Raw genomic sequence first — 19,759 nt, 5'->3', positions numbered from 1 at the left:
TAATTGAAATGAATAATTTATTTTTATATCCAGTCACATGGGCGACGGTGGTTGATTCTTCAATGGGGGAGTGCGTTTTTCTACCTCCTTACTCGACTGTCTTTCAATTATGTTTTCTTTGAAACCTTTTTGCATCTTTTAAGTGCTTGCAATTAAATTACGCATAGAAAAACAGCAGTACAGTTGATGTTCATGGACTGATGCACACAACTCCAGTGATAAAGCCCTTTTGTAAATATTGTAGAAGAATGTTAAAGGGCGAAACAACGCTCCAACCACGTGAATGGTAACAAGAAGGATCGTGTTCTTATTTAATATGTGCTTTTGAATTGCCTAGTCAATACACACAGGCTTTAGAGATGGACAAATAATTGAGTGAATCAAATTAGTTTTTGTTGGTCGTCTGTGTCTTCATAACTTTGTAGGTGAGAGAGAGGATTGCGAAAATGTGCAGGTGCTTCTCAGAAGTGCGTTGGTGGTATAGGTTCCTTCAAATAACTGAGCCAGTGCATCCCAAATCTTTTCAAGATGATCTGTGATCTGGTAACACATCTCCTGAAACTAACATTCGAGGTAGGAAGTGTGCTCTTAAACACCAAAACACTCAAAAAGGAAGAAGCAGATCTCTGTACACAAGACGGTAGTGCGATATTAGAATTTCAGAGTTCTTGACGGATTCAGGCTCCTTCTCAGAGGTCCTTGCTCGCCAAATAACTTTGCATCTGAGGAAGAGCACCACGGAAAAAACCCAACTCAACAAGAGAGCGCGTTGGTTGCTCTTGCTCTTAATGCAAGGAGCTGTTTTTTTTTCCTCGCAATAATAATTATTAACCAGAAACAGCAGCACAGGTAGGTCGCATTTGTGATTATGTCATTTCTCTGCTTCAGCAAGGTCAATAAAAGACTCTGAAAGTAGTAAAGCAAAACTGAACTCAAAATCATATTGGGAATTCTGAGCAATATCTCCATACAGGTAATCCAATAAGAACGTTGAAATATTTGAATATCATCTCTCTGTAGATTGCGCTGCTTTTTACCCAGAGTAAAACTATTGGATTGAAGGAATGCTAACCGCTGGGTTAAAATGTATAGTTGTTATTTGGAGAAATCTGTAAACTCGTGATCGACAGTGCTGATTATTTTCCGGAGACGGAGCACCGATGACCTATCCGAGCTAATTGATAAAGCTCACCCAGTGGATACTCTAGCAGAACGTCAAAGAACATTCACCTTTGTATCCAAAGAAACCACAGGAACAACATCAGGAAGCACAATCAATTCCCCTTTTAAATCTTTCCTGTAAGGTATGCTATGTGAATTCATGAAGTTAATCCTCTGATCTCTTTTGATCACGAACAAAGTACTTCTGATGGAGCGCTATGTTCAAAGATTTAATAAGCTTTACCCCTGCCAACAATTCGGCGTGAAGAATTAAAAGTTTCACAGACAAAAGCAGCTCACCACCACAGCCAATATTAAATGTACTGTACTTGCCGGTACACTATCATGTGCACTGCCTCAAAAGTGATCTTGGCAGATGTTGTTCCCTACATAAAGCTGAACGTACCAAAGAGAATTTCTGTTGAGAAAACAAAATATTTTTTCTGCCTTGATGTTAAGCCTGTCTTTTAGAAAGTCTATCTCTTAACACCTCCTGCAGCCTAACAAAAAGCACTTTTACTGATCGTATTGCAGGTCTTAAAACACTAACATTTGGCAGCGGTGGGATTCGAACCCACGCCCCCAGAGAGACTGGAGCCTAAATCCAGCGCCTTAGACCGCTCGGCCACGCTACCTTCCTCCATGTCCATCTTCCTCACATTGCTGGCTTGGACTGGGGGGCTTCAGCTCTTGTCGTCGGATCTAATGATATCATGACATGTGGAAGTGACTGCACCTTCACCTTCCGAGATGCTTTCAATAGCACAAACGCTACTTTCACCGGCACAAACATAGCAATAACGAAGGAGGTGGGTTTCATCCTTTGTGCTGTTTGTAGGGGCGCAACTCTACGTCGATCTACTGACTTGAAGAGCAAAAATCAAAATCCTCTCCTACTACTATTGCTTTTTTCATAGTTTCTTCAAATCCTTCATTTGAACATCGATTTTGAAGGATATTGATGATAATACCACATAAATTGTGGTTTTCTTGTGATCGCCAATTTTATTCAAATATCAGCCTTTTTTACGGTTCCTTGCGTGTTTCACAAGGTATAATAGCCCCCCTCGCATCCTCAGCTAACATATTTTAAAATTACAATAGCTTATAAAGCATGCATGTTTACATTTATATTAAAATTAAAGTAAATATACAAGAATACATACAGTACTAACCCAATAATTCTTGTCAGGTTCTCCAACAAATCTGCGTTGTTATTTTAACATGTTTCAGCTGAGGGTGCAAAAGGAGTATAAATGAATTTTCCCGCCAGCCATTCAAAGACCAAATTCCATGAGTGAACATTATTTTCTCAGAAGTTGCCGGCATTGGACTTTGCCGGTGGTATTGAATTATGTTCAAACTGTTGTAGTAGTTCCTTCTTGAAATTCGACACGTGCAAAGCACTCGTAATATCATAGGTGTTAAAGTTCGCTGAGTCTATTCGAGTCATGGTGTGTATCCCTGCCTATCATTGGGAGACGGGTAGCTTTTTTACACTCAGATTCCAATCTTCAATGCTTTGTGTGAGAGCTTACATAACTTTCATTTTCTCACATTTTCTGACGACTGTTCCAAAGGGGCACCCTGTCAATTCCGAATACTTTTCAAAAATCTGCCTGCATGTTTGATTATTGTCATTTCATTTAAAAAAAGTTCAATATTGATCATAACTAAAGAAAATAATGATCATGAACAAAAAAGGGATAAAGATGCGAGTCGATCTTGAATCACAGCTGGGTGACACGGGCTTCTGTTCTGATATGGTTGTATGAGAAACAGGAGGAATCGCCAATCTCCTATAGAACATGAGTTGAATCAGGAGTGAGACATTTCGTATACTCGTGCATATGTCAACGTCTGACCTACATCGTAAAACTAACATTAAGTTGTCAGAGACATTCATTTATATACAAACAAGAGACAGACCAAGTAATAATTCTACATTAGTTCAGGTGGGTAAACCTGAACTAACTAACTAATAAACCTATTAATAATTCTACATTAACGTGTCCTACACTGATCAGACTAATTGACATGGTCTGATTCAGAGCCTGTGCAGTTCGTGCTAATTACAACAACGACAGTTCTGAACCCTCATCACCGAACTGAGCACAAGTTCAGCTGTTCTCCAGTTTTGTTACGCATGGTTTTTCATTGCAATTGAGTTCAGAGCTGGAGCTGATCTCCAGACAGTACAGTGTTTTGGGTAAGTTGTCAAAATTCACATGAGGCTGCAGACAACTTACCCAAAGTGTTTTCTATAGCTTTCAGGTGCAGTTCATTTATATAAAAGAATGTAAGTGGTATAAACTCAACAAGCCAGATGGCAGTCGAACCCATAATTTTCTGACACGAGGCCTAACGCGTTATTCATTACGCCACTGACCCTGCTATTATAGTGTTAAAAAAACGCGTTTTCTACGTCTGTTTAAAAATCACTAAAAAAGACAAAGGGCTTGTGTGTTGCGCTAAAATTCTGCTTCATTTCGAATGCAAATAAAAACCGTTTTGTTCCGTGAAATCATACATTTGTCACATCCTTCATACTATACTTCTCTCTTGTATTAGTAAAGCATTTTGATTTAAACTGAACAATATATTGTAACGCAACAAGGGCGCATTAGGTCGGCCCCCCACCGTCGGGGGCTCGAACCCGGGACTCCCATGTCTCTCTGCAGCAACCCAGCCCGGTGAGCTGAAGAGAGATCTCCCCACAACCCACGGGCTGTGGTCCTGCTATCACAGGGAAGGGCAGTGACGTCACCTGCTCTGGTACACCGGCTCTTACACAGTGCCTGTCGGCCGTAAGCGTTACACTATGAAAGGTTTCATCTATACACTTACACATAATAAGTATACGAATAAATACTCGGAAGAAGCCGCAGCTCAGGTATTAGAGAGATTTAAAATCGGATCGGAGGATTTAGAGTCCAGACTGCAAACCAACAGCTGACACAGGTCTTTTATAGAACTGTTTTGATTTCCTCTACTTTGTCCCCGTGACGTCATTGTCCTGCTCGCAGCCGAGCCCGACACACGTCTGGTTTCTGTCGCTGGGCGCACACACTGCGGTCCATGCGGGTCCTGATACCCCAGTACAATGACGGGGACGCTAAACTGTAAACAGGTGCCGTCCTTCGGCTGAGACGTAAAACCAAGGTCCTGACTCTCTGTGATCATTCAGGAGAATGGTGGTGGTGGCGGGGAGTCCCCATTACCTGTAAAGCGCATTGAGTGGAGTATCCAGAACAGCGCTATATAAGTGTAAGCAATAATGATTATTATTATTATGTAAAATGCAATAAAAAATAAAACAAAATATCAAACTTTGATTCAAAATAGATTAATATAAAACTGATAAAGCTAATGCTTTTTTCAGGGCTATATCTACTTTTTTTTTTAAAAGCGAAGTCTGTCGCGACTGAAAGTTAGAGAAGGTATACCAGCGGGTGCCTTCATATCGTGAGCGTCAGTCTCGCCCGTAGCTGCGAGAAGGTTAAAAGCGCACAAGTGATTTGTCTTTCGTCAAAGTAACTGCCGGAGCAGTAAGATGCAGAGCACAATCCAGCAGCTGTAGACGATGTTCGGGGAAGAGCTTATTCTGTTTTCAGCACAGGGAGTGAGAATGAGCTCAGTCCGGCTCCCAGCAGAATCCATCCTGGTTTGGTTACAGTGAGTCTGAGGCTCTTTGGATCGTAACGTAAAAAAAACAATTGCTCACATCGTGTGACTTCCACGACAGGAAGGAAAGATATCACTTAAAAAAATCAGAATTGAAGATTTGGATCCGGGGCCTCATACTTATAAAATTATTAAAATAATAATTATCAAAATATCAGATTGTGTTTCTGCAAAATTTCGTGCACAGTACGCCATTTTTATCTAAAACAGTCACAACGAGGGCTTTACACGCAGTCTGGGGTATTTTCCCCTTTTATATTTTTGCCACTTTAAATCGAACCTGTTATACTCCCAGAAGTGCACAGTAGCTAGTACTTAATAAAAATGTACAATTCACCGCTGGTATAAACAGATGTGTGCCGTGTTTGCCTTTGCAAGCATTTGTTTAAAAAATAAGTTCACAATACGATAAAAACACAGAAAGCACAAACTTTATAATACAACGATACAAAATCAATACCAAATCATTATGCCAATTAAGTAACTATCCTTTGAAAACAGAGAACACCTTTATATCTACAAAAAACTTGACATTTGTATGTATTTTTGAATTACAAAGCAGACAGTGTAGTCCCTTAATTCAAAGATCAGATCTTGGCCAAAAAAAGACAATCAGACGTGGGCTGAATTCGGAACAGGAGCCTTTGCTTAGTCGATTATTGAGCTTTTGATCAATGTCTGAATAAAAAAGATTCGCTTTTTTAACTCTTTGATTAAATTACATGAAAAGCACCTTCCTTCGAGCCGGAATCGAACCAGCGACCTAAGGATTCCCTGTTGACCCCACTACAGTCCTCCGCTCTACCAACTGAGCTATCGAAGGGATGCTGTGGCATTGCTCTCTGGCACATACTGCCCAATGAAGTAAAATGTGAAATGGGTGATTTAAATCCCACTTCGACATCAAGTTTCCAACTCGTTTCCTTAGTCTCGTTTCCGAGTTCCTTAACTCGTTCCTAATTTACCTTGAATTTAAGCCACGAACCAGGATTCTACAGTATAAACTTCCAGGGATATTACAAAATGTTTGATGGGGCATCAATCATTCCAGGTGGAAATTGATTCCTTTTTTTTCTCGAGGGATCATATTAAACATTTCATTAGTATCGAGAGGAGGATCACCAGTAGACACAAAACAAACAGTTTCTTTCTGTCTTTATTAGAAAGTAGCGTTTGTGCTACATTAATAATATTTTCGTGGAAATAAAGAAGTTGTAAATTTTAAAAATTTATATTTGAATCGAAATGTGGTTTTGAGTTAAATATTAGCGTGTTCATGTAATTAGTTTGTGTTTGTCATTACTATATATATTGCCATGTTACTAGAATTTGTAACTGAAGTTTACTAGTTGTGTTTTTTATGATGATTAGATATTTGAATACTATATTGTATATAATGTATAATTTGAACTACATATTGTTCAGGTGTGAATAATTGTATATTTTAAGAATACGTTTCAAAAACAAATCATTGGCTTTATTTACTAGTTTCTACACCTATAAAAATCTTTCTTTGATGTATAATAGACATCAAAGAAAGATGTCTATTATACATCAAAGATGAGCAGTGTGTGTCGTGTTCACAGCTGATAACTAGAAGATGTCTGGAAGAGGCAAAGGCGGAAAGGGACTCGGGAAAGGAGGCGCTAAGCGTCACCATAAGGTTCTCCATGACAACATCCAGGGAATCACCAAGCCCGCCATCCGCCGCCTGGCTCGCCGTGGGGGAGTGAAGCGGATCTCCGGGCTGATCTACGAGGAGACCCGCGGGGTGCTGAAGGTGTTCCTGGAGAACGTCATCCGCGACGCCGTCACCTACAACGAGCATGCCAAGAGGAAGACCGTCACCGCCATGGACGTGGTGTACTTGCTGAAGCGCCAGGGCCGCACCCTGTACGGCTTCGGAGGCTAAACAGGAGCGGAGCTTCACTACCGGACCCCGACGTATAAACCCAAGTGACCCAGTGACATTTGTCACTGCTGAGGTTGCTTTATGGGTCTATTTTCTATACTGTGCTGATCAATTGGAAATCAAATTGCAAAAAAGACCCGTTCCCGCACCTAAGGTCAAATATTAGGAATCAAAACTGCTTGAGTGTATGGAAGCACACAGCTTTATCAAGATTTCCAAGTGCAAGATCTTTTTATTCATAAAAGACCCTATTTATGTTGTATGAGAAATATTAATATTAATACAGAATCCTTTTTCACCAAATAAATGGGGTTCCTGACTTCAGAAAGCCTTCTAGACAAATACTAAAAGAGCAAAAATTCAATTTGGTAAATGAAATGAAAACACATACCCTACCAAACCTTGAGTACAGGCCATTCAGGATGATAATACAAAACCATTTATAATTCAACAAATAAAACCTGTCAACTGGTAATCACCATTTATCATAAAAAAATAAGTAGCAATACACAGTAGGGGACTCTTGGGTGCAAGTTAAATCCATGCAAGAAGGGGTTTAGTGTTATATTTCCAAATCAGATATGCAAATGAGAGATCTGGCCCAGCCAATCTCAAAGCTCCCATGGTATGGAATGGAGCTGCTCCCCTCTTCTAGTTATTCACACTGGAGTTAGGTTACATATTAGCACATTTCATCTAACAGTTGCTCCAGAAACAAAAACGTAAACAAATGATCTGGAATGTGACCACACCTATGAGAATGTAGTTCAACAGATAACTTGTAAACCTTGTCATAAGATGTTTTTTGTTCTACAAAATATACTTTATTCTGCAAAAAAAACATCTCAAAAGGAACATCTCACACATATTAACACTCCATGTAATAAAAAACAACGGCGGAACGGAGATTGATTGTCCGTTATCAATCTTTGCGAGTGGGGGCGGATTTGCGCAATTAAGAGAGTCCCTCCTAACCTACCACTTGCTATTGTCCTTTAATCCCTGTATATGGCCCAAAGTCCTTTCCAGCGCTCCCTCGCCGTGGGGAGACCCCATTTGGCGACGTGGTGCTTCGTCCTCCTCCTGAGGTCCGCCAGGATCCTCTCCTCCAGCTCCCTCGCCCCCCACTTTATGTTGTGCCGGATGAGAGTGTTCCTCACCTTCCACAGTCCTTGTTTTGTGAGGGACAGTAGCAGCCCCCACAGGTCCTGTGTCCCCTTGTCCAGTCTGGTGGGTGCCAGCCCCCAGCAGAATGTACTGGTAACTGAGCACTGCATCCTTTCCCAGGAGTTGGATAATGTTGTCCATTCTGCCCCACACCGCCTTGGCGAAGAGGCAGCTCCAGAACACGTGCTCCTGAGTCTCCTCGACAAAACACGTGTCCCAGGGGCAATGCGGATTCCTGGTTAGCGAGTGTCTGTAGAGGACCTCTCTGGTAGCCAGTCTCTTGTGCACAGCCATCCAGTTGAGGTCCTTCAGTTGGTTGTCAAGTTCTTTGGGCTGTGTCCTTTCCCAGACTTGTCTGGGAACCTGCAGCCTTTCGTCAGCGACCAAATGCCCCCTCACCTCTTTGTACAGGGCTCTGTGGTTGGCCTCCTGCTCCACTTGACAGCGTGGGTGTAGAACTTCGGTCGCCTCTCTGCCTTGGGCCCAGTGTTTGACCACTGGACCAAGTGCCTCATCGGGACAGAGAGCCACAGCCTGACAAAGTACTGGTACTTGTGGCCAATGGGCTCCTGCAGCGCCCGACAGAGGTTGCAGTAGAAGATGCAGTCGAGTTTCAGGGGGAAATGTGGGACATCTCGAACCCCTTCCTCGACCGGCTGACACATCCGGTTTTCGAGTGATGTACTCGTACTTGCCGCCCCAGACGAGGCCGAAGATAATCCCTTGCAGCGCTCGTCTGAGTCTGGCCGGCAGCGGGTACACCACCGCCAGGTAAACCAAAGCCGGCAGGATGTCTGCTTTCAACACCATCACTTTCCCTGTGTAGGACAGCGACCGCGTTTTCCACAGACCCAGCTTCGCATTCACCTTGGCGATCCTCTCGGTCCAGTTGTTGGTCTCGTTGTCCTGGCTCTGGAAGGAAACCCCCAGTATTTTGAGGGGCTCCGTGCAGAGCTTGAGACCCTCCGGCGCTGTCGTCCTGTGCTTCCAGGGCCCGAAGAACTTCAGTTTTCTCTTTCGGCGGTTGAGTTTCGACCCCGAGGCTCTGGAGTATTGCTCCATGACCTGCAGGGCCCTCCTCAACCCCCTGTCCGACCTCAGGAACAGCGTTGTGTCGTCGGCGTACTGGGAGATCTTCAGGGTTTCCCCCGCGCCTCCCGGTATCTCCAGGCCGTCGATGACAGGGTCCCGTCTCACCGTCTCTGCTAAGGGCTCTTGAAGAGGAGATGATGCCCTCCCTCATGGTGTCTCCGAGTTTCCCCCGGCGGAAGATCTCCTGCGCCACTTCCACCAGATCTGCCACCAGGGTGTCCCAGAAGCAGGTGTAGAATTCCTTGGGGAGTCCGTCCGGCCCCGGCATCTTGCCATTCTCCATGGACAAGAGCGCAGCCTTCAGCTCCTCGGCCGCGATCGGACCCTCCAAGTCCTCCCTCACCTCCTCCGGTACTCGTGCCTTCAGCTCTTCCAGAAAAGCATCGCCTGCCTCCACCTCCATCTGCTTTTCTGAAAAGAGCTCTGTGTAGAAAGCGGTGGCCACTTCTACCTTGTCGCTCTCGTCCAGCACTTCCTCTCCATCTCCCCGTCTCAGGCCGTGGATCACCCTCTTTTTCTGGGCTCCTCGGACCTGATTGAATTTGCGGAGCCTCTCCTTCAGGTCCCGTGCCCGGGCTGAATTGAAGGCTCCTCCCCCGTTAGCCGAGCTGTACTCCTCCTCTAGTTGTCTCTGGAGTCGTGCAGCTTCCTTCCTCTCCCTGGCCGCCTTCCGTGTGCAGTACGTCTGCGCCAGGGTTCGGGTCCTGTCTTTCACCGACTCCCACCATTCCACCATGGAGCTGTAGCCGTCTCTCAGATCGACCCAGCTCGCGTAGTCTTTACGGAACAGTGCCTTGAAGTCGTCTTCCTCCAGTATCTCCCGGTTCAGCTTCCAGTACCCACGACTGAATGCCGGCAGGTTGGTGTTAGCCACCACCGTCAAGCGCTCGTGGCTGGAATACCACTCCGGGGACACCGTCGCCGACTCCAGGGAGCAGGTCGTGTGCAGAAAGATGTAGTCCAGGTGGCTGCACACTCCCCGGGAGTTTTTCCATGTCGTTCCGGCGTCGTTAGGGCGGCACCGTCTGAAACCGTCTACCAGGGAGAACTGCTTGAGTAGCGACTCCAGCTCTGCCGAGCTAGCGTCGCTCCCCTTCTCCCGGTCGACGTTGAAGTCCCCGCCAAGCACCACCTGTCTGTTGGTGGTGCAGCAGCTGGCCAGGTCAGCAAACACTTCCTTCCGGATAGAGGGTTCCGTCGGAGCATAGACGTTAATTGCTCTCAACTTCTGCCCCCTCCAGTCGATGTCTGCGACCAGGATCCGGCCCTGCACCACCGAGAAGGAGGAAACCACCGTCATCTCTGGGTTCCCGAGGAGGATTCCCACTCCGGAAGAGTGGACCCCTCCTACGCTCCAGCATGATTCTCCCTTCGTCCATTCCCTGGTGAATGTCAGCTTGTCGCTTTCATCCTTCAGGTGGACCTCCTGTAAGAAACAAACTGAGAAAGACTTTGAGGCCAGATCATGAAAGACTCCCCGTCTTTTCACTGGGTCTCTCAGCCCTTTCACGTTAGTTGTTAAGAAGGTTAGTTTCACAGTCATGGTTAAACTAGTGAAAGGTAAACCTCCTCTCTGTACTTACAGTAGAAACTTGGGAGTCTACATCTGGGCACTGTTTAGCCCAGATGTAACTCCTCTCGTTCGGGTCCTGGGGGGAATATACTGGGCTCCCTCCAGGTTTCGCTGGGGACTGAAAAGAAAACATGCTGGACAGGTCCAGCCCTACCATCAGTCCGGGCTCCAGGGCGGCTTCAAAATAATCCTCGTCGTCCTCGAGGATACTCTCAGCCACCGCTTCGGGGAGGCTCCTTTCTTCCCTCTCTCGGGGAGTTTCGGGGGCCTCCAGTTTCTCCTGGGCTCCTCGGATGCAGCGGGTGCACAGCTTTGCACGGACCTACCTGACACAGGCGGGGGTCCGGCAGAAGCGGCACTACGACCTGCGCTGCAGGGGGCCTGCCTTCCAGCCCAGGGACTCGGTTTGGGTGTACAACCCGCGCCGCCGCAAAGGCCTCAGCCGTAAGCTGGTGCCATCGTGGGAGGGGCCCGCTGAGGTACTCGGGGTGGTGGGCAAGGTCTGCTACCGTGTCCGGTTGCGAACACGGGGGAGAGTGGTGGTCCTGCACCGAGACCGCCTGGCCCCCTACCGGGCCCGGGAGGAGGAGTCGTGTGGGGAGGCTCTAGAGGAGCAGCCGGGGCCGGAGCCGGCTGATAGTGGGGCATCCGTGGGTCGCCAGCCGTCACCGCGGCGCAGTGGCCGCTCACGCAGGGTTCCGCAGCAGTTGGCCGAGTACGAGTACAGCCTGAGGGGGGTTTTCGACGTCGGCGAGATGCCAGACGCTTCAGGTGGGGGCAGTGTAATGCCCTCGCCTGGTGGTAAGGAGGAAGCACCCCCAGGCGCTCGTAGTACCGCTGGGCATGCTGGGAGTGGTAGCCGGGGAGAGTCTGAGGGTCAGCACGATGACCAGCGGCTGACCCTACCTGTGTAAATAATGTCCTAATAGTTCGAGTGCCCTGTGTAGTCTTGTAAAAGTATAGTGTGTTGTTAGGTAATTACCACCCTAACGAAGTGTACGGGTTCCGTCAGTCTCCTCATGTGCGTGTAGATCCTGTGTTTGGTTTTGTGTGGTTGTTAACGAATAAAGCTAATGCTTGTTTGTTAATCGTGTCTCCACTCGTCCTTTGTTCAGAAAAGAACCTATAAATGCTTCAATAATCTTTACTCAGCAGCTTATTAAAAACAGCTCCCGTGATGTTCAAACCGATTTTTTACACAGAACACTGACACAGCTTTGCGTTCTGAATTTCTTTTTCTCTTGTGTTAAATTTAATGTGGCACAATGCACTGGGATAGGGGTATTCTGTTCACAAACCAATAGCATTTAATCCACAGCACCCACAATGCTGCAAGTAAGTGTTTTGTACACTAAGCAGAGAGCGATGTCTTCCTCGTTAGTATAGTGGCGAGTATCCCCACCTGTCACGCGGGAGACCGGGGTACATCAGGACGGCCACAACACAAAGTACTGACCCCTCTGCGATCACGGCGAGTTACTGATACACACGTGGCAGGGCGGAAAAGGCTGTGCTCTCTTCGTGTGACATAATTCGGGAAAGTCCTGACGTTGCATTTCAACTGAGCCCCAGTACACATCGACCCTTTGACACTGAGTGACAACTCTCTTGCGTGTTTTCTCATATTTATGTAGTTTGCTTGCACGATGCCCGGTTGTGCGCTCCGGTCTAGCGGTTAGGATTCCTGGTTTTCACCCAGGCGGTCCGAGTTCGATTCCCAGTATGGCGACATGTCAGTTTTGCCTCCTGCTTTCCAAAAGATCAGCACCGTGTACGAAGGAGCCGCATTAAAACTACTCGAACGTGCAAAACGTGCGAGAAGAGGGGGCGCTTGTTTCCAGCCGAAACTTCTTGCGTGTGAGACGAGCTGATCACCGCTGCAGGAGGTGGGAGGGTTACTCTGGTAGACAGGGATGACCTTCGGCAATAGGATTTATAGTCTCCAAGATGATATTTGCACTTTCTGGAGAGGCGATTTTCTCCACTTCAGTAGCCCGATTTCGTCGATTGCGTGGAGAGGGCTGTAGAATGTGGCGCCGCCTTTCCTGCTCCGTCCATGACAGGCGTGCTGGTCTCTGGAGAGAGAGCACGGTCCATCAGCGCACTCCAATAAAGGCACTGGAAGCAGCTGAATCGCATTGGCGAAGCTCAGCACTGGGCCGCTGGGAACATCTTACCACCGTTTCCGTAGTGTAGTGGTTATCACGTTCGCCTCACACGCGAAAGGTCCCCGGTTCGAAACCGGGCGGAAACAGACATCTTTTGTCGCCAGGCACAAAAGGGGATTGGGGATTCGCCTAGCGCTGTGATCGAACAGACCCACTGGACCCACCTCTTAGTGTGGCGGGATCTGCACAGTGCATGTCACAGCGCATCCTGCTTTCACTTCAAGGCGCGTCCTCATGTACCCCAGTCTCCCGCGTGACAGGTGGGGACAGGTGACAGGTCCTATACTAACGAGGAAGACATCGCTCTCTCCGACCCTCGGCATCGTGTCCCGACCCACCGTGCTCGAAGCCGACGCGTGCTGTGATTCCTTTACGGAGCAGAAATGACAACCGAGGAGCCGAGAGATCATTTCAGCATTTCGCGTCTGATCGGAAAACACAAACGACCAACTCGGAATAACTTGCCTTTGACGCTTCTCAAAGCGTTCTTTGTGCATCGAACAGACCCACTCACCTCTTAGTGTGGCGGGATCTGCACAGTGCATGTCGCAGCGCTTCCTGCTTTCACTTCAATGTGCTTCCTGATGTCGAGTCGACTGCCGTGCGGAGGCTCTGAAAGCGAGAGCAATGAAAAGGTGCACGACGCTGTGAAAGAAAACAGAGAAGTGAAAGGCAGTCATTTCTTTAAGGAGGTGAAAGAAAAGCTACTCCCCGTCGGGGAATCGAACCCCGGTCTACCGCGTGACAGGCGGGGATACTTGCCACTATACTAACGAGGAAGACATCGCTCTCTCCAACCCCCGGCATCGTGTCCCGACCCAGCATGCTGGAAGCCGACGCGTGCTGTGATCCCTTTACGGAGCAGAAATGACAACCGAAGAGCCGAGAGATCATTTCAGCATTTCGCGTCTGAACGGAAAACACAAACGACCAACTCGGAATGACTTGCCTTTGACGCTTTTCAAAGCGTTCTTTGTGCACGACGACTGCGCCGCCTAGCAGATACAAATGGGTTGTACAACTTTGAACTAGCAAATGGAAGAGGGCTAAGCCCCCTCTCTTTTAGCCCAGGTTCGATCTGTCTCCCAGAATCACCAGGGCGCACACACACACACACCCCCGTGCCGTTGAAGTGCTCTGCTTCATTTCTAAGGGCAACTCAACATTCACTCCTATCCCGAGTGCAGAAAAGACAGCATCCACAGCAACAACAGCTCAGGTCTCTGCACAGGAGCTAAGCTGCCCTCATCTCCTCTGCTCTGCGGCTCCTGCGGAGTGGAGTCCTGCCTGGAGCCGTGTTTGCAGGCGGCGGCTCCCCGCGCCCTGTCTGTGCGTCGTGTCCAAGAGCTCCTGGGAGGAAGAGAGAGCCCTCCCACTCGGGGGCTTTTCCACGGTCTGTGTGAGGAGGGGCGGGTGTGTCCAGTAGCTTATCGAGCGGAAGCCTGGGGCGGCGGAGAGCTGTGATCGTGCAGACCTTGAGGTGTCACCTCTTTGTCTGCTTTCCCGCCCCCCCTCCGCCCAAGCTCTGCTCCAAAGTAGCCCGGCAACCCCTCACACCTGCACGTGTCACAACCTAAGGTGCGGTCATGAGACACCCATGGGGTGTCGTTCTGTTCTTGCTAATTGTTTCCTGCCCGTCGTAGGCAGGAGTCCATGTGAGGAAGATGCGCTGGACAGAGCTCAGAGGGCGCAGCTGGGTGGCTTTCCTTCTGAGTGACGTTCCTGCAACACTCTCCCGCTACTCTTGGTGCGCTCATGCCACAACACAGGAAGGCTGGAGCAGGTGGCTGTGGGCTTTGCGCACCGCCGAAATAGCTCAGTTGGGAGAGCGTTAGACTGAAGATCTAAAGGTCCCTGGTTCGATCCCGGGTTTCGGCATTTTGTTTCTTTCGGCCCTTTGTTCCTCTCTCCAGCGCCCCCTGCCTAAAGTGACGCGTCCCTTTCTCAGCCCGAAACGCAAGCGAGACACCAGCAGCGGTCCCTGCAGGTTTCTGTAGTCTAGCGGCTATCACGTTCGCCTAACACGCGAAAGGTCCCCGGTTCGAGACCTCGTTTTGCACGCTCCTGTACTTCACAGAGGTCTTGAGCGACCGGTCATTTGTTCCCAATGTATTTCCGGTGCCTTCGTGCACTCTTGTACCAAACGCACGTTCCTTCTGTACGCGGAGCCGATCATTTGCAATTGGGCTGTGCCGACAGACCAGGTCGAGCTCTGTCGGCTCAAAAGCAGCGCAGGACCTGCAAGAACAACAGAAAGATTAGCATCCAGCGGGGGCCTCTTAGTGAGCCCAAGAGCTCATCAAGAATCGGCTCCAGCAACAGGGCTGGGCGCATTGTTCCACTCTCCGCCCACTCTCGGTGTAAACAAGTCCCTCCTGGTCTCTGCTTGAAATGCACTTTCCTGCGTTTACTTTGGTGTAACTGGCTTCCCCTGCATGGGCGAATGTGAAGAAGATCCTTAGTAAGTCATTGAAGAAAACCGAGAAGAGGTCGGAGTGGCCTCTGTCGTTCATCAACGATCCAGTCAGGCAGTACTCCTCTGTAAAGCGCCGTTCGTTCACGTCGATTGGCTTTTTTTTGCCTTCATTCGTGCGAGTAGTAAAAGCAGACGCCCCTATTCTGCCGTGACCCGGATTCGAACCGGGGTTGTTGCGGCCACAACGCAAAGTACTGACCACTATACGATCACAGCGAGTTACCGAGACACACGCGGCAGGGCGGAAAGGGCTGTGCTCTCTTCGTGTGACATAAATCGGAAAAGTCCTGACGTTGCATTTCAACTGAGCCCCAGTATACATCGACCCTTCGACACTCTGAGTGACAACTCTCTCGCGTGTTTTCTCATATTTATGTAGTTTGCTTGCATGATGCCGGGAACAGCATGGTTGTTCGCTGCCATATAGTCTAGCGGTTAGGGTTCCCGGTTTTCACCCAGGCGGTTCGACTCGGTTTTGCCTCCTGCTTTCCAAAAGATCAGCACCGTGTACGAAAGAGCCGCATTAAAACTACTCGAACGCGCAAAACGTGCGAGAAGAGGGGGCGCTTGTTTCCAACCGAAACTTCTCGCGTGTGAGACGAGCTGATCATCGCTGTGGGAGGGTTACTCTGGTAGACAGGGCTGACCTTCGGGAATAGGATTTATAGTCTCCAAGATGATATTTGCACTTTCTGGAGAGGCGATTTTCTCCACTTCAGTAGCCCGATTTCGTCGATTGCGTGGAGAGGGCTGTAGAATGTGGCGCCGCCTTTCCTGCTCCGTCCATGACAGGCGTGCTGGTCTCTGGAGAGAGAGCACGGTCCATCAGCGCACTCCAATAAAGGCACTGGAAGCAGCTAAATCGCATTGGCGAAGCTCAGCGCTGGGCCGCTGGGCACGTCTTACCACCGTTTCCATAGTGTAGTGGTTATCACGTTCGCCTCACACGCGAAAGGTCCCCGGTTCGAAACCAGGCGGAAACAGACATCTTTTGTCGCCAGACACAAAAGGGGATTGGGGATTCGCCTAGCGCTGTGATCGAACAGACCCACTGGGTGACTCTTAGTGTGGCGGGATCTGCACAGTGCATGTCACAGCGCATCCTGCTTTCACTTCAAGGCGCGTCCTGATGCACCCCAGTCTCCCGCGTGACAGGTGGGGACAGGTGACAGGTCCTATACTAACGAGGAAGACATCGCTCTCTCCGACCCCCGGCATCGTGTCCCGACCCACCGTGCTGGAAGCCGACGCGTGCTGTGATTCCTTTACGGAGCAGAAATGACAACCGAGGAGCCGAGAGATCATTTCAGCATTTCGCGTCTGAACGGAAAACACAAACGACCAACTCGGAATGACTTGCCTTTGACGCTTCTCAAAGCGTTCTTTGTGCATCGAACAGACCCACTCACCTCTTACTGTGGCGGGATCTGCACAGTGCATGTCGCAGCGCTTCCTGCTTTCACTTCAATGTGCTTCCTGATGTCGAGTCGACTGCCGTGCGGAGGCTCTGAAAGCGAGAGCAATGAAAAGGTGCACGACGCTGTGAAAGAAAACAGAGAAGTGAAAGGCAATCATTTCTCTAAGGAGGTGAAAGAAAAGCTACTCCCCGTCGGGGAATCGAACCCCGGTCTCCCGCGTGACAGGCGGGGATACTTGCCACTATACTAACGAGGAAGACATCGCTCTCTCCAACCCCCGGCATCGTGTCCCGACCCAGCATGCTGGAAGCCGACGCGTGCTGTGATCCCTTTACGGAGCAGAAATGACAACCGAGGAGCCGAGATATCATGTCAGCATTTCGCGTCTGAACGGAAAACACAAACGACCAACTCGGAATGACTTGCCTTTGACGCTTTTCAAAGTGTTCTTTGTGCACGACGACTGCGCCGCTTAGCAGATACAAAGGGGTTGTACAACTTTGAACTAGCAAATGGAAGAGGGCTAAGCCCCCTCTCTTTTAGCCCAGGTTCGATCTGTCTCCCAGAATCACCAGGGCGCGCACACACACACACACCCGTGCCGTTGAAGTGCTCTGCTTCATTTCTAAGGGCAACTCAACATTCACTCCTACCCCGAGTGCAGAAAAGACAGCATCCACAGCAACAACAGCTCAGGTCTCTGCACAGGAGCTAAGCTGCCCTCATCTCCTCTGCTCTGCGGCTCCTGCGGAGTGGAGTCCTGCCTGGAGCCGTGTTTGCAGGCGGCGGCTCCCCGCGCCCTGTCTGGGCGTCGTGTCCAAGAGCTCCTGGGAGGAAGAGCGAGCCCTCCCACTCGGGGGCTTTTCCACGGTCTGTGTGAGGAGGGGCGGGTGTGTCCAGTAGCTTATCGAGCGGAAGCCTGGGGCGGCGGAGAGCTGTGATCGTGCAGACCTTGAGGTGTCACCTCTTTGTCTGCTTTCCCGCCCCCCCTCCGCCCAAGCTCTGCTCCAAAGTAGCCCGGCAACCCCTCACACCTGCACGTGTCACAACCTAAGGTGCGGTCATGAGACACCCATGGGGTGTCGTTCTGTTCTTGCTAATTGTTTCCTGCCCGTCGCAGGCAGGAGTCCATGCGAGGAAGATGCGCTGGACAGAGCTCAGAGGGCGCAGCTGGGTGGCTTTCCTTCTGAGTGACGTTCCTGCAACACTCTCCCGCTACTCTTGGTGCGCTCATGCCACAACACAGGAAGGCTGGAGCAGGTGGCTGTGGGCTTTGCGCACTGCCGAAATAGCTCAGTTGGGAGAGGGTTAGACTGAAGATCTAAAGGTCCCTGGTTCGATCCCGGGTTTCGGCATTTTGTTTCATCGCGCCCTTTGTTCCTCTCTCCAGCGCCACCTGCCTAAAGTGACGCGTCCCTTTCTCAGCCCGAAACGCAAGCGAGACACCAGCAGCAGTCCCTACAGGTTTCCGTAGTGTAGCGGCTATCACGTTCGCCTAACACGCGAAAGGTCCCCGGTTCGAGACCGGGCGGAAACAGCCTCGTTTTGCACGCTCCTGTACTTCACAGAGGTCTTGAGCGACCGGTCATTTGTTCCCAATGTATTTCCGGTGCCTTCGTGCACTCTTGTACCAAACGCACGTTCCTTCTGTACGCGGAGCCGATCATTTGCAATTGGGCTGTGCCGACAGACCAGGTCGAGCTCTGTCGGCTCAAAAGCAGCGCAGGACCTGCAAGAACAACAGAAAGATTAGCATCCAGCGGGGGCCTCTTAGTGAGCCCAAGAGCTCATCAAGAATCGGCTCCAGCAACAGGGCTGGGCGCATTGTTCCATTCTCCGCCCACTCTCGGTGTAAACAAGTCCCTCCTGGTCTCTGCTTGAAATGCACTTTCCTGCGTTTGCTTTGGTGTAACTGGCTTCCCCTGCATGGGCGAATGTGAAGAAGATCCTTAGTAAGTCATTGAAGAAAACCGAGAAGAGGTCGGAGTGGCCTCTGTCGTTCATCAACGATCCAGTCAGGCAGTACTCCTCTGTAAAGCGCCGTTCGTTCACGTCGATTGGCTTTTTTTTGCCTTCATTCGTGCGAGTAGTAAAAGCAGACGCCCCTATTCTGCCGTGACCCGGATTCGAACCGGGGTTGTTGCGGCCACAACGCAAAGTACTGACCACTATACGATCACAGCGAGTTACCGAGACACACGCGGCAGGGCGGAAAGGGCTGTGCTCTCTTCGTGTGACATAATTCGGAAAAGTCCTGACGTTGCATTTCAACTGAGCCCCAGTATACATCGACCCTTCGACACTCTGAGTGACAACTCTCTTGCGTGTTTTCTCATATTTATGTAGTTTGCTTGCATGATGCCGGGAACAGCATGGTTGTTCGCTGCCATATAGTCTAGCGGTTAGGGTTCCTGGTTTTCACCCAGGCGGTTCGACTCGGTTTTGCCTCCTGCTTTCCAAAAGATCAGCACCGTGTACGAAAGAGCCGCATTAAAACTACTCGAACGTGCAAAACGTGCGAGAAGAGGGGGCGCTTGTTTCCAACCGAAACTTCTCGCGTGTGAGACGAGCTGATCATCGCTGTGGGAGGGTTACTCTGGTAGACAGGGCTGACCTTCGGCAATAGGATTTATAATCTCCAAGATGATATTTGCACTTTCTGGAGAGGCGATTTTCTCCACTTCAGTAGCCCGATTTCGTCGATTGCGTGGAGAGGGCTGTAGAATGTGGCGCCGCCTTTCCTGCTCCGTCCATGACAGGCGTGCTGGTCTCTGGAGAGAGAGCACGGTCCATCAGCTCACTCCAATAAAGGCACTGGAAGCAGCTAAATCGCATTGGCGAAGCTCAGCGCTGGGCCGCTGGGCACGTCTTACCACCGTTTCCGTAGTGTAGTGGTTATCACGTTCGCCTCACACGCGAAAGGTCCCCGGTTCGAAACCGGGCGGAAACAGACATCTTCTGTCGCCAGGCACAAAAGGGGGATTCGGCTAGCGCTGTGATCGAACAGACCCACTGGACCCACCTCTTAGTGTGGCGGGATCTGCACAGTGCATGTTACAGCGCATCCTGCTTTCACTTCAAGGCGCGTCCTGATGTACCCCAGTCTCC

General features: G+C 49.5%; 2 protein-coding genes and 10 non-coding genes across 12 annotated transcripts in view; 5 read left to right on the top strand and 7 right to left on the bottom strand.

The window, feature by feature from the left end:
• LOC148662626 (uncharacterized) overlaps positions 1–19,759 on the bottom strand; it is a 783,119-nt gene that overhangs the window by 171,572 nt on the left and 591,788 nt on the right. The gene's annotated exons all lie outside the window — the stretch shown is intronic.
• On the bottom strand, positions 1,715–1,796 carry trnal-uag (transfer RNA leucine (anticodon UAG)). Its single transcript has one exon. It is a non-coding gene; the product is annotated as a tRNA-Leu (tRNA).
• trnay-gua (transfer RNA tyrosine (anticodon GUA)) lies at positions 5,581–5,668 on the bottom strand. The gene is given in 2 exon segments: positions 5,581–5,616; positions 5,632–5,668. It is a non-coding gene; the product is annotated as a tRNA-Tyr (tRNA).
• LOC148662665 (histone H4-like) lies at positions 6,446–6,757 on the top strand. Its single transcript, XM_088632337.1, has one exon. The coding sequence runs from the start codon at positions 6,446–6,448 to the stop codon at positions 6,755–6,757; it is 312 nt and encodes a 103-aa protein (XP_088488463.1).
• LOC148662664 (U7 small nuclear RNA) lies at positions 7,064–7,119 on the bottom strand. Its single transcript, XR_015939012.1, has one exon. It is a non-coding gene; the product is annotated as a U7 small nuclear RNA (small nuclear RNA).
• On the top strand, positions 12,771–12,843 carry trnav-cac (transfer RNA valine (anticodon CAC)). The gene has a single exon. It is a non-coding gene; the product is annotated as a tRNA-Val (tRNA).
• Positions 14,563–14,635, top strand: trnaf-gaa (transfer RNA phenylalanine (anticodon GAA)). Its single transcript has one exon. It is a non-coding gene; the product is annotated as a tRNA-Phe (tRNA).
• On the bottom strand, positions 15,378–15,449 carry trnah-gug (transfer RNA histidin (anticodon GUG)). Its single transcript has one exon. It is a non-coding gene; the product is annotated as a tRNA-His (tRNA).
• trnad-guc (transfer RNA aspartic acid (anticodon GUC)) lies at positions 16,836–16,907 on the bottom strand. Its single transcript has one exon. It is a non-coding gene; the product is annotated as a tRNA-Asp (tRNA).
• On the top strand, positions 18,116–18,188 carry trnav-aac (transfer RNA valine (anticodon AAC)). Its single transcript has one exon. It is a non-coding gene; the product is annotated as a tRNA-Val (tRNA).
• trnah-gug (transfer RNA histidin (anticodon GUG)) lies at positions 18,763–18,834 on the bottom strand. Its single transcript has one exon. It is a non-coding gene; the product is annotated as a tRNA-His (tRNA).
• Positions 19,529–19,601, top strand: trnav-cac (transfer RNA valine (anticodon CAC)). Its single transcript has one exon. It is a non-coding gene; the product is annotated as a tRNA-Val (tRNA).

The sequence above is a fragment of the Lepisosteus platostomus genome, chromosome 5 (genome assembly GCF_059453375.1).
Source record: "Lepisosteus platostomus isolate fLepPlt1 chromosome 5, fLepPlt1.hap1, whole genome shotgun sequence".
NCBI lineage: Eukaryota > Metazoa > Chordata > Actinopteri > Semionotiformes > Lepisosteidae > Lepisosteus > Lepisosteus platostomus.
The sequence above is the reverse complement of the archived record's forward strand: the minus strand, read 5'-3'. Positions and strand labels throughout refer to the sequence as shown.